At 41.2% G+C, this 14,562-nt stretch overlaps 1 protein-coding gene across 1 annotated transcript; it reads left to right on the forward strand.

Moving 5' to 3' along the window:
• Positions 1-3,756: 3,756 nt before the first annotated feature.
• Positions 3,757-14,460, forward strand: LOC137268455 (uncharacterized). The gene is made up of 3 exons (XM_067803021.1): positions 3,757-3,923; positions 11,477-11,644; positions 12,793-14,460. Exons 1-3 carry the CDS (start codon positions 3,770-3,772, stop codon positions 13,059-13,061), a joined length of 591 nt encoding a protein of 196 aa, XP_067659122.1. The 5' UTR covers positions 3,757-3,769; the 3' UTR covers positions 13,062-14,460.
• The last annotated feature ends 102 nt before the right edge of the window (positions 14,461-14,562 follow it).

Consider the following 14,562-nt stretch of genomic DNA (forward strand, 5'->3'; position numbering starts at 1 on the left):
TTAAAACATTCACAGGAACGAGTTGGGGTGATGACTGCTGAAGTAATTTGATGCAATAACACTCCTGTTTCATTTTTCAAATGGCTCTGTGATTTTACGGCACTTCTGTGTGTTTCTGACTTAAAGTTAACATATCTTTAAATAAACAACGTTAGTAATGAATGTATGGAGTGGAAATTATTGACTTGCGCTATGTCCTGCATTATCAAGCATGATGTACCCCTTCCATGGTGATACATAAACTAGACTAGGCTAGCACAGACTCATTCTGAGACGGATGTTAGCATTCATGAACGGGAAAACACGGTCATGTGACTGATGGAAATACGAAGATAGTGAAGTCACTGCCAGAACAAAGTTGTAACGCTTAAGTGAGTGAGTTTTGTTTTACGCCGCACTCAGCAATATTCCAGCTATACGGTGTTGGTCTGTAAATAACCGAGTCTGGACCAGACAATCCAGTGATCAACAACATGAACATCGATCTGCGCAATTGGGAACCGATGATGTGTCCACCAAGTCAGCGAGTCTGATCCCCCGAGCACGTTAATCGCCTCTTACGACAAGCATAGTGGCCTCTTGTGGCAGAGACGCTTAATGGAATCGGGTTATTTCTAGAATAGCATAAAGGATGGCACGTACCCATGTTTATATTCTCCTCATACCCATGTCAATACCCAATCGCGCTTACTGACAAAGTTCCTGTAGGTATACATATGATGATGGAGATTATTTAGTGTGACAACGGACTGGTCAAGACTGTAGGAGTGATTCTCCGATCATATCTCTTCGTATAAAACACTAAATAAACAGGGACATGTTTCCCCAGTTGTTTCAGAAGTTGTCATATCATTGCCCACTCTCAATAATCTAACGGATTTATTTTTTCATTGAGTCTATGAAGGTTTAGACATAAGCATAAACTGTGGCTTGAGATGCAATAAAGAATGAGGCAAGAGTTAACCCCCCGCCCTACGCCATACATGGCACTATGCCGATGACACGAGTTCCTGTTACTCATTTCCAGCTCATTCTGTCGGATTCCAGGACAATTCTAAACACTACTGTCCCTTACAGTCCACAGTTACTATGACAACAGTGGAACAAGGTATAGTACTGTCGGTCAGTAGTTCCTCTAAGTGTGATACCACTGCACTCCATGAAGATCCGGGTTACAAATGGTCTTCAAGCCATGCATGTCACAAAAGGTGACTAACAAGACATTACTCCGCTATTGTTGAAGGTAGAAACGTACAGTACAGACACGAATGAAGCTACATGATTTAGTATGATGCTTTGAAATCCATACCCAAGGCCTCTTACTTCCTCCAGGTGTGTGTAAGACTGCACGTACCTAACACGAAAATAACCCTGTACTCATATGTGAGGAACAGCAGAGGGGTACATTTATGAGCTACGATGTTTAGTTCATCAGAGAAATTTTATGGGATCAAGAATGCCTATGAAATGTTTGTTTCGTTTTGTTGATGGTCACTGATTTATATAAAAGTCAGTTTGGTTGTATTCCATGAAATCTTTTAAAATAAAAGAGTCCCACCACCTTAGCGTGATAAATTACCTAATCTAAGTTCAATTACCTGCATATTGTCCTATTTATGGGACGCACTTTTGCATTGTGAAAAAGTTTAGAAAAATGTAATTACTGGCAAAATGACGCCTCGTTCCTATCATTGCTTGCCAGAGAAACCAGTACACAAAATTTGATGTAAATCTAAGAACCTATGCATAAATGGGTTAAGATCATTGTTCCCCGGCAACTAATGCTTTTCGGGGACGATTACGATATGGATCGGGAGTGTTTGTAAACATATATTACCCGACAGTCCGATCGGGTTCAAAAGAGATGCTCGAGCCACGTTTCCATATGTGTAATATGCAAACAAACTAATCGTGACATTATGAGAACTGCATCCAGGACTTAATATCTCAGTAGCCAACGACATGTGGCACGCGTCCCCTCGTTGCCACACAAGCATTGTGGTGGAGAAAAACAAAGCACTCTTTGATACAGCTCAACATGACAACAAATGGTTATTTTTAATATGACGTGATGATGTATTTCTTTCCGCCTAGAATTTAAAGAATCATAACTCCATATTTTCCGTCTCTGTGTGTGTAGTGTTGAGCATGTTGTCCTGCAGCTCAAGACGTGTTAGCGTTAAGTCTCCATCCTCAGTATCTGTGTAGGGTAGACGTGTAGGGAAGATTGATTGGATCCAGTAAGTGCAGTGGTGTCGCAGTCACCAGTGTCTGGTTAACGCTCGTTTGTAGAGTTGCCATTTCGTTTGAATAATGTCGAGTGCAGACAACAAATATACCCTTTGACGAATCTGGGCCCCAGTATTCACTTTGGTCACAAAAAATCCGTTCGTCCAGGTTCGTTCCATATGTTATTTGTTTCCCTCGTGAAGCTTCGAAACCGCTTCTGGTGTAGCCCGCTGTGATATTGCAGGCGTGTTGCTAAAAGCGACGTAAAACCAAACTCACTCACTATGAAGCCGCTGTATGTGAAATGCTTTTGAAGTTTTCCGATAAGCATCCACTTTTGCAATACAAAATGTGACATTACCAAGTACTGTCAACTATACAGGAATTCTACATAACAACAAATACAGGCTGCTGTTGGAATCTACGGGTTCCATTTGCTGGCAAACTCGAGGGAGAAAATGTGCAACCAACAAAGCCATTACAAAGGATTTCGTTCAGCCACTGTTCGAACAACGGTTTCAACGAAGACAACAGTGCGTATCTCCCAACTCTGCAACTGCATGAGCACAAAGTGTGTCTCGTTCATTGAACAGATACCCAGAAATACTCAAAGAGGGTTTGGCCAAGTGTCATTGCAGCTTTTGAGGGAGCCCTGAATCACAGCCACAGACACACTGTGAAAACAATGGACAGTGGACACAAACACACTTGGAAAGCAAAAGACACAGATACACTGGGAAAACAAAGGATACATACATACTTGAAAAACAAAGGACACAAACACACTGGGAAAACAAAGGACACAGACACACAAGGAAAACAAAGGAAACATGCACTTTGTAAAATCAGAAGACACAAACACAGCGGGAAACAAAGGATAGAGACACTGGGAAACAATGGACACAGACACACAAGGAAAACAAAGGACATAGACACACAAGAAAAACAAAGGAAACGGGCACATTGGGAAATCAAAGGACACAAAAACACTGGGAAACAAAGGATACAGACACACTGGGAAACCAAAGGGTACAGGCACATTGGAAAAACAAAGGATACATGCATTCACACTGGGAAAACAAAGGATACATGCATTCACACTGGGAAAACAAAGGGTACATGCATTCACACTGGGAAAACAAAGGGTACATGCATTCACACTGGGAAAACAAAGGATACATGCATTCACACTGGGAAAACAAAGGGTTCAAGCACGAAAAGGTTAACAAGCCCAAACGTAAAACAAAGGACAAATTAACACAAGCCCAAAAAGGAAGACAACAGACAAACACGTGGCAAACACAAGAGACGGGGACGTTCGGAACACAATAAGAACACAAAAGACAGGCATAATGGGCCGACAAGAAATTAATATAAACAATTGGGCAGCACACCGCCAGTCCTACCTGCCTCCTCAAGGAGGCGTAGATCCCATCTCACTGATACGGATGAAGGAGGAGTGCTGGGTATGAACGATGGTCCAGGCAACGCTCTGTCTTCAACAACCGAGATATGTCCGGCATCACGTTACTGTGTACTGATGGTGGGAGTCAGACTCTATTACCCGGAGGACGTAGACCAGAAGGACAATGTATATATAGCCCCGAAGACGTCTGACAGACGCAGGGGAGCTATGTGGGGGTTCAGGGACGGAGGATACTGTCTCCTGTGGATGTGTGTTCTAGGAACTACTAGTAAGTCTTGCATCAATGTTTTCACATTTGCGTTACCCACCAGGCACCTGTGAAAGTATATATGTAGCATACCTGTAATAACTTGTCATTAAATCTATGGTAATCATTAGACGCTAAATGTTTAGTTTGTTTATTGATAAATGTCCATAGCGAATAAGACTAAAATTCTTATATTGGCATGCACGATTTCTAGAGTACTTTTTTAATGTTGGAGTTCTTAAAATTCCATACACAGAGATATTTCTTCTAAGGCATTTCGGTGCTTCTCCTGATGTCCCGAACCATCACATTATCAGCAGACAGACCATACATTAGCTGCTGATTGTTTTTCTTTGTTTAGTCAAACACCATTTTGCGATCACGAAAATCAATCTTCTATGCATTTATTTTTTGAAACGTGAAGATCTGGAGTAGAATAGGTTTTTACCAACCCATGCTTGCCACAAAAGACGACTATGAGGCGACTAACGAGATCGGGTGGTAAGGCTCGCTCACATGGTTGACATGTCGTCTGTTCCCAGTTGGGCATATTGATGTTCATACCATTGAGCACTGGATTGTCTGAACGCCGCCAAATAGCTCGAATATTTCTGAGTGAAACTAAACTCACTCACTCATACACTCACCTATATGCATATATTGCTGCCTCAGCAACACGAATTAAGTACTACAGCAATAACACGGCAACATTCATTGTTGTCATCCCTTACTCCGTTTATGAACAGGAACAGTTTGGTTTATGCGGTATGTCATTTTATTTATCATACAATGGGTAGTGTTCTCGGCAGGATAAAGCCAACGGATATTTTCGGTATCCGTTGGGGTCGCCAAGGCTCGCTAAATACAATGTTTATTCCCATTGCAGGATATTAATGATCCCAAAACACACTCGCGTGATAACCTATATACCTTAACATAGACTTACGACTGGCGTAACACTGAGGTCATTGTAACACCTATACCTTAACATAGACTTACGACTGGCGTAGCACTGAGGTCATCGTAACTCCTATACCTTAACATAGACTTAATACTGGAGGAGCGCTATGGTGATCGTAACTCCCATACCTTAACATACACTTACGATTGGCGTAGCGCTAAGGTTGCTCCTTTCACGAAGCAACCTTTAATAAGGTTAGTCTTAACTCCCAATCTTTAACACTGCACTAAACTGAGGTTATTTTGCGATCACCTTAGCGCTTTGTGAATGGGGGACCTAGGTAACGTTGTTCAAAACAACCTTGGCGCTAAGGTGATTGCGACTCCCATACCTGAACACGGACTTACGATTGGCGTAGCGCTAAGATTGCTCCTGACACGAAGCAACCTTAACTAAGATTACCGTTAGCCTTAACTCCCAGTCTTTAACAATGAGCTAAATTAAGGTTATCTTACGATCACCTTAGCGCTTTGTGAAAGGATGATCTGGACAACCTTAGTGCTGAGACTACCTTCAGTCTATGCTAAAGTATGTGAGTTACGGTCACCTTTGCGCTAAGATCGCATTCTACAACGGCACCCTGGGCGATATTTCATATGTATCAGTACCGCATAGAGTCATTGCCGTGTCCTCACGGCCAAGCATAGAGAGCAAACTCGTCCTTGTAAAACCATCAAAACATGTGTTAGCCAATAGCATGGAAATGTCCCCTGCCGCTAAAGAAGAATAAAACATTTATAACATACATGTTTTTACTACTTTTTATTTTTTGGTCGCATACAAGATGCCCGAATTGACTAGGGTCTGCATAATGTAGCGTGTCAACATAATTAAGACATTGGGTTTTGTGAGATGTCACGTTTACATAAGTTTGAAAAGTTGTGTCTTGGTGACCTTGAAAATACTGCCAAGGTCACCAAAATCGACTGGTGTCTGTTTAAACCCCAAGCACAGGTCGTTACAAAATCTTGAGACACTGTGTTCAACAGTTCGTGAGATATCGCGTTTGCAAGAGTTTGAACAGTAGTCAAAAAGTCTTGGTGACTTTGAAAATACAGTCAACTTCACCGAAATCGACTGGTGCCTGCATAATGATTGATAATCCCCAAACGCAGTCCGTCACGAAAGTTTGAGACATGGGGTTCAACATTTCGTGAGTTATCGTGTTTGCAAGAGTTTGAAACGTTATTAAAACAACATGGTAGGGCGATGGATAGATGACATGTAGCGTATCTGTAAATGTGTGTCAAAGAGCCTTTGAGCAGCTCAACTGAGTTGGATAATGGCACTACACAAACACAAATGTTAGTTATGCCCCTTGCCCCGCCTACATTTGTGACTTGCAACCCTGGTGCCAGATCGGTGATTTAGGGTACACTGCAACTAACTTAGGGTGTCAACACCATATTGTTGGAATGTTACTAAAATCGGCAAAAATTCATACTCACTCTATAAGAACTAAAATTTAGTCTAAATATTTCAACAATAAAGCGTTTGGCGTTTTGTTTTGCATGATCTGACTACCAGGTCAGGATGTCAGCGAACTGGGATTGGCAGGAACGTATTTATATCTCTCCACAATATACATTGCGAATGTATGTGTCAAGGTTTGCACTTTGGCTCATGGCCTGAATGAAAATGCTGATATTGCTGTCTGACCATCATTAACCGAACTGTAGAAGACTATATGCATATACTTCCTGTCACATGTGGAAGCGAATAGCCCTGCCTCAACAGATGCCATCAAACATGACCGTTGCCCCTCCCACTAGTAAGACGATCCAGTGGGGTTGGAGGGACGTGGCTGGGTCCCCAGGCAGAGAGATATTATGATGAGCTTGTTCCAAATATATGCCAAGATTTTGCACTCCAAATAGAGATTAATTTCACACCTTTTGCGGTGGCGTGGGTGGAGTGTTGTTTTTGTGGGAGGCTCGAAATGGGATAGTAAGTAAGTAAATACATTTGTCTCTCTAAATAAATGCTGAAGACTATAGAAAGCAGTGCACTTTGAAATATTTGCGTTGAACGATAAAATAATACTCACAATAGGCATAATGTCACAGCTGAAAAACAGCTGAAACATTTAACGGAACTCTAGAAAAGGTCTGTATTAAGTTATTTATTTAAATGCCACTCAGCAATATGACAATGAAGAATGGTCTTCAGCCATTGTGCTAGACTAACAGCTAGTCTCTGAAATGAACATATTTCACTGAAAAAAACGTCCATAGTGAAAAAAAAATAATATAATGAAATGGTGCCCTAAGATGGAAATCTAGACTTGCCACATTTTTCTAGACTTGCGTGGGCTTTCTTGGATATACTTCAGGGTCTGTACGACAGACTACCATTGTGCCAATATGAGGAACTGAATCCGGGCGATAATCAATAGTGCTATACGAATGTTTCGTGTAAATATCATATTATTACCAAAAACAAATAACAAAGTTCGAATTCCTCATTCGTCAAGATCTTGGTTTACAGTATCGTGCTAGACGTCACTGACTCCATAATCAACGACATCACAGGTAATCAGATGTATTATGCACACAGACACCATTAATGTGTATTTTGGTTCAAGTCAAACAAGGACTCACGTGCAACTTCCTGTTGTATGTCTGTGTGTGACGCCCCTACATGTTCTGGTTTCGTAGCGATGGAGAATTCCGGGTGTTTTTTAACAGGGTTTTTGATCTCAAAACCGAGACTACAAGTAAAAACTACAAGCTTAGTTTCGACAGATGTGGACATGATGGGCTCGAATGATGGTGAAAAAGTGAAGATAATGCTGGATCGATCGGACCTGAGAAAGGATGTAGCGAGTTAAGTATGTGATTTGGGAGTGGGGGTGATCTTATCTGCATCTCATCCCCGTCCGAAGCACACTTAAGGTGCATATATTCGTCAGTTGTGAGGCCACCTTGTCATCAGGTGCACTAGTTCACACTGGATGTATATACAAACTATGACTGATTCACAGATTCAACAAAACAACACAATTTCTTAACAAGTATTGCGAAAACAATACTCCCTTTCCAAACACTTGTGTCTGTACTTAGCGAGTGCGTAGCTGATAACCGAGTCTTTCTGAGCGTCACACTCCTTTACGACTGTGAGATCCACGGTCGATAGTGTTTGATCCGAACCTAAGTGTACCCCCAGTACATTATAAGTCCCGCCAGATTCATCGAAGTGGCAGATGTGTTTGCCCTGTGTTCATTATAGTTTTCCGCTATGTTTTCCTTTACTACTTGTCTTTTTTCGGTATGTTCATGGGTAGCGCTGTCCTCTAAGGCGCCTCAACACGGTGTGCAGAATTGCGTCCCTTGGCCACTCATGAAATGGAAGATTTTGTGTTCGAATCCCGATTCGTCCCTATTATGTTTTTACGTTTGAGTCCATAATACCCGAACGTGGACAAATCATTTGAATAAAATATTTCTTGTTCGTTTTTTACTTTGATATGATCCCATTAATGTTATTTTTCTCAAATACAACTAATTTTGACTTTTGGTTCAGAAGTAACATGTTTGAGCCCCCTCCTCAGAAACCTGTAACTTATGATTAAAATTGTATTTACCCACTACATATTACTTCACAAATAAGATCCTTGATATTCTGGTTAAATGTTTAGGTATGCATGAAAAATGTCTACGTAATACACGCTTTTACACTTACAAAATTCACACATTCGAAAATCTTTATTTTCAAACGACTATGCCATTGCCTGTTTGTCCCACCGTAGTCAAGGTTCGTATATTTTTAGAGGAATTCCGGTAACTCTCCAAAGTGAGCGAGTGACTTTATTTTTTGTCTGTGTATGTTATGTAAAAGATGTGTAGAGAATGAAATCAACTTTTTTTCCTTACGTGACCTACTCTTAATAATCTGTCACGCCGAGGACCGGGTTCGATTCCCCACATGGGTACAATGTGTGAGGCCCATTTTCTGGTGTCCCCGCCGTGATATCACTGGAATATTGCTAAAAGCGGCGTAAAACCAAACTCACTCACACTCACTTAATAATCTGAGAATTCTGTGTACAACGAAATGTACGGAAAAAAACAATAAGAAATTGCATTCCCTTCTATGATGACCTCTAGAAACTTTGTCTTTACTTGTCCTACTCTTAATAACCTGAGAATTCAGTATACAACGAAATGTACGAAAGAAAACAATAAGAAATTGCATTCCCTTCTATGATGACCTCTAGAAACTTTGTCTTTACTTGTCCTACTCTTAATAACCTGAGACTTCTGTATACAACGAAATGTACGAAAGAAAACAATAAGAAATTGCATTCCCTTCTATGATGACCTCTAGAAACTTTGTCTTTACTTGTCCTACTCTTAATAACCTGAGAATTCAGTATACAACGAAATGTACGAAAGAAAACAATAAGAAATTGCATTCCCTTCTATGATGACCTCTAGAAACTTTGTCTTTACTTGTCCTACTCTTAATAACCTGAGAATTCTGTATACAACGAAATGTACAAAAGAAATTAAAACACTAAGAAATTGCATTCCCTTCTATGATGACCTTTAGACGTAACACCACCGTTTCACACCTGTCATGCAGGAATCCTAAGAAATAACGTATTGAAAGTTCATGTAACATCAAACTGTGTAACATACAGTATATTTCGTTTACTGTGTAATTGGTTTGGGGTGGGGGGCAGCTAAAATAAATAAACGTCTCCGCCGTTACTCATGTTCCATCCCAGCATCACTTCAAGCACAACGTTGGCCCATCAAGGTGTATAGTTTATCTACTGATACCGGAAGTGTTAAACATCCACGTCCTCAATTAGGCCATGAGTGTCGGCATCAAATGAGTAAGAAGAGATTTTGACGAGATTGTACACCACAATAAAAGTAACTGACTGAAATTAAGGGGATTTTAATAATGACCCAAATAAACCTGTGTGCAGCATTCTTTGGCAATGAAGACTGGGTGTTGCAACCCATGTTTGTAAGAGAGGACTAACGGGGTCGGTGGTCAGACTCACTCACTTGCCCTTGCCATGTCATTGCATCCAATTTGCCCACGGTGGAGAGGAGGGCAGTAAACTGGGAATTTAACTTTGACGCGACTAAAGATATACTCACTCGCTGAGTTTGCTGAAATGATGAATGTCGAATCACGCTTTCTAAAACACTGATTAAACATTTTCAGCTATTTTTTGTGACCTTAAATAACAAGATATCTTCCGACTAATTAATCTCCATGTTATCGTTCGTGTGACGAGCACAGCCTTGTGTCCTTGACTATAAGACAAAACTTAAGACTTCTTCTTTGAACCACATGTTTAGAAGTTGGTGAATCAGGTAAGGACAAATTTCATGGATGAACAAGTCAGTCAGACATTTATGTAGGAACACGAAGTTAGAAACGGATTCGGGATTCGGGATGCGGGATTCGAATCCCAAATCCGAACAAAATATTCAGATTTGGGATTCGATTCTGAATATTTTGTTCGGATTCGGGATTCAAATCCCCAATCTGAATATTTTGTTCAGATTCGGAGTTATGAACAACAGTGTCAGTATACATTATCTCACCCCTTCTAAGGTACTAGGGGCCGCTAGTAAACCTGGGTATCGCAAAAATATGAACACCCAAACCTACATTTTTCCATATTTCGGCCTCATCTTTCGGCATTTGAATCCCGAATTTGAACATTTTTTTCAGATTCGGGATTCGGGTATCGCAAAAATATGAACACCCAAACCTACATTTTTCCATATTTCGGCCTGATCTTTGATTTTTCTTCATATTCGGGTTTCGGCATTTGAATCCCGAATTTGAATGGGGTTTTTTCAGATTCGGGATTCGAATCCCAAATGTGAACAAAAAATTCAGATTCGGGATTCGAATCCCGAATCCCAAATCCCGATTCCGTTTCTAACTTCTTGTTCCTCATTTATATTTGTGATAACAGCCCATGTCCCCCTCGTGACAAGTGAATAACGTATAATATCTTATAAAGACAAACTTTATGTGGATTCACAACTTCTTCTTTATTCGGGCGATGCGACGTTGCGATGCAGATTTTTGTATGACTTTACAACGGTACGAGAATCCGAGACATGGCCTGTTATCACACATAATGTCGCTTTCTGACTGGCTGAGAGATTGTCCATTATTTTCAATATACCTCTCTTATAAGCAAGACTATTTACATTTTCTATATACTCCGATGGGAATGCCGAACTCATTAGGTACTTGGTGGTAGTAATTCTTTGATAATGCAAATCGATGGAAGGGAGATAACTCTAAATCTGTTCTTCTTGTCTGCAGAATCTAGCGATGACCACAAAACTGCTCGAAGCAAGGGTACAAAATATTTTTGCAGCCATCATAAGCGTGGTACATATATATCATAACTTAAATTGCAATTTGTACCTGTGCCTGAATCATTTCAAAATTAACTTTGAGGTGTTCGGTAAGATAAAAGCGTTGTTCACTGGTCCCTCGTGGTCCTTGGGTCGATGTAACCCTCGAGGTTTGTTTGTGCTGCGCCTACCCTTCAGAAAACGACACTGAAACGTAAGGTAAGACATATGAAAATGTGTAACTACGTCACCTGTCCAGTCTTCCCTTTCAGCGGGTCTGAACTGTTACTCGTGTTCCGGTTCCGACCAAAACTCTTCCTGTTTGCATGATGTCAACGGAATGATGACGTCGAGGGTCAACTACGGCGGCGTCTTCAGCAAGGACTGCGACCTGGAGATCAACCAGACAATGTGCGTCATTGAGACGTCGTCTTCAAGTGGTAGGTTATGCGTGTCAGTGTTGCTTCACAGACAGCCTGTTGGAGGTTTAAACAGCGCTTTAGGAAGTATAGAGAAAGAAGTGCGGGTGATATTACGGCTGACATTATGGCCGTAGTGGTCCAGTTTTGTAGGACGTACGTCACCATGATCATATTCGTAACCAAGACTGTATTTACAACAGGGGCGTGTACATCGCTTAGAAACAGCGCTAGAGTGAGTGAGTTTAGTTTTACGCCGCATTTTAGCAATATTCCAGCAATATCACGGCGGGGGGACACCAGAAATGGGCTTCACACACTGTATACCCATGTGGGGAACTGGACCCGGGTCTTCGGCGTGACGAGCGAACGTTTTAACCACTAGGCCACCACACCGCTCCTAACAGTGTTAGAAAGACGTATACGTGGTTATGTAGACCTTACCCTGTGTTAAAGATATATATGAAAGACATATAGGTATATAGATCATATCCCAGTACCATATGAAAGGAGTTAGTGAGTTTAGTTTTACGCCGCACTCAGGAATATTCCAGCTGTATGGCGGCGGTCTGTAAATAATCGAGACTGGACCAGACAATCCACTAGTTATCAACAGTATGAGCTTCGATCTGCGCATGACGGAACCAATGACATGTGTCAACCAAGTCAGCGAGCCTGACCACCATATCCCGTTAGTCGCCTCTTACGACAAGCTTAATCGCCTTTTTATTGCAAGCATGGGTTGCTGAAAGCCTATTCTACCTCGGACCTTCATGGGTCACCATACAAAAGGATGGTACTAGGGTTAGGTCAATATACCTATATGTCTTTCTAACACTGTTTCTAAGCGATACACGCCCCTGTGGTATTCACTGATTTGATCGAGAGTAGACGTGGAGTAAGTTCGTTGAAATGGGACCCGACGACAACTGTAATTTCTACAATGTCTTGTAACGTAACCGTTTCATGTCAGATATATCTTCTAACTCACCGTAAACAGTCAGGTCCTAGATTTTCGAAGCTCTCTTAGCAATAAGATAGTTGTAAGTGCCTTGCATTAACATTAACTTGTGACTATCTTAGAGCTAAGAGAGCTTCGAAAATCCAGACCCTGGTGTGACAAAGTCGATGGCTGATTCCAAGTGTAAGAAACGTGGCTATATCTGCAGGTGAATTGAAGACCATTATTCGCGGCTGCAGCAACGGCTACATCTTCTCCTTCACCGACGTCAAGTTGTTCAAAGGCCTCAGCCCAACGAACCAGACCACGTGTGCAGTCTACATGGGGATTGTAGTGTGTATGACGCTGTGTGACCAGAGTTACTGCAACGGCCCTCAACACTTCGTAGACGTCTCATCCTCTTCCACGACGAACACTACTTGCATAACATTGAGAGTTGTTGCGATAATTTTGTGTTTGTGCAGATGGATTATCTGAGTCAGGCGATCTTCAAAATTTAGTATCAGTAATTTTCGCCAAGTACAAGGTATCGGGTGATCAGTATCAACAACAGCAACATCACACTCAGCGTCGACATGTTGACGTTGACGTCAACAGCTTATGACGTGGCAGCGAGACATCGAGACACTTTATCCAATGTTACGGGCACCTGTTCACACGTGTCAAGCTGGGATAACTCGCTAAACTGGCTGTTGCCCAGGTATAGACGGTGTATCTTACAAGCGAATGTGTCCAACTGTGTTCCCATATTGTCTCACAGAGTATACCTCCATGACTATTTCGGTGCTCATCGTTTGTGTGTTACATAACGCCGCATTCAGCAATATTCCATCTGTATGAGTTGGTACATGATTGAGTCTGCACCACAAAAATAAGGTGTTGAAACCATGAGCATTAATCTACATAATCGGGATCCGATGACTTGTGTCAATCAGATCAGACAGTCTAACCACTGGCAAACTGTAGCGCAAATGAGGTTGTGCAGCACAGAGAATATGACCAACCTTCTTATACTCGTATGCGAGCGAAGCACCTTCCTAAAAAAATACTCTTCCAAAAAGGTAGGGGAACTACTTTCAATGTACGATTGTCGAATTTGGGAGATATATGGGATTGAATCAATGTTGACTGGCGTATGGCATGAAAATTCCAGGTTTACATTTTTCAGTCATTAGTGTGTGAATTTGACCTTTAAAATCCTGACCATGCACAGATGCAAGACAATTGGTCTACAGTGATTTATCGACTTGCCTGAAAAACGTCAAGATCCATAATGACATCCCGTGCACGTGTAGCAGGTTCCCACGTTCTGCATGTGCTTCTCATGCGTATGGTGATAACGTGAAATGATGCTGCATACACAAGATGAATGTCATTGTAACGTTCCTCAATGGGTTTTCTTTCTACCAGACTTCAAAGTTCAGGTTTCCCTCCTTTGTTTGACGAATGTATAAGAAGACTGGTCATATTCTCTATGCAGCGCAACCCCATTTGCGATACAATTTGTCTGTCTAACTGCCCGATCCGCCAGCTGTCTCTTACAAGCATGGGTTGCAGTTGACCAACTCACCGGTGGGTCATCGCAATTATAAGCTCGTTGATATGTTACCTAACGTAGGCGATATTTAAGTCATATTCTGACGAACATCTATAATAAGAAGCACAGAGAATGTTTTTGGTATTTCGTGAAAATAGAAAGGTTTCATATCTTTCGTTCAAAAAGGAATCGGAAATACATTATCATGACGCAGTTCATGTTATGTCCATCTGCTCTTTTACATACCGGTATACTCTTTTTGTATCTTACCATACAAACTGAAATAAACTTCTGTGATATATCATACATACAATAATAAAAGATTATCATGATGTTGAATATGTATATTATTACTTCCTTGGGCCTCATGAAATAGACAGTTTGTACAATTCTATAATCCCCATAAATGGCCATGTAACGTATTTACACTTTATGCATTTT

The sequence above is a fragment of the Haliotis asinina genome, chromosome 16 (assembly GCF_037392515.1).
Source record: "Haliotis asinina isolate JCU_RB_2024 chromosome 16, JCU_Hal_asi_v2, whole genome shotgun sequence".
Lineage (NCBI taxonomy): Eukaryota > Metazoa > Mollusca > Gastropoda > Lepetellida > Haliotidae > Haliotis > Haliotis asinina.

Bases quoted from the DNA above. Each gene is read 5' to 3' on its own strand.
- LOC137268455 (XM_067803021.1), top strand. From the start codon at position 3,770: ATGGTGGGAGTCAGACTCTATTACCCGGAGGACGTAGACCAGAAGGAC. The intron at 3,924-11,476 runs GTAAGTCTTGCA...CTTCCCTTTCAG, and splicing joins GTGTGTTCTAGGAACTACTA to CGGGTCTGAACTGTTACTCG. The intron at 11,645-12,792 runs GTAGGTTATGCG...CTATATCTGCAG, and splicing joins TGAGACGTCGTCTTCAAGTG to GTGAATTGAAGACCATTATT.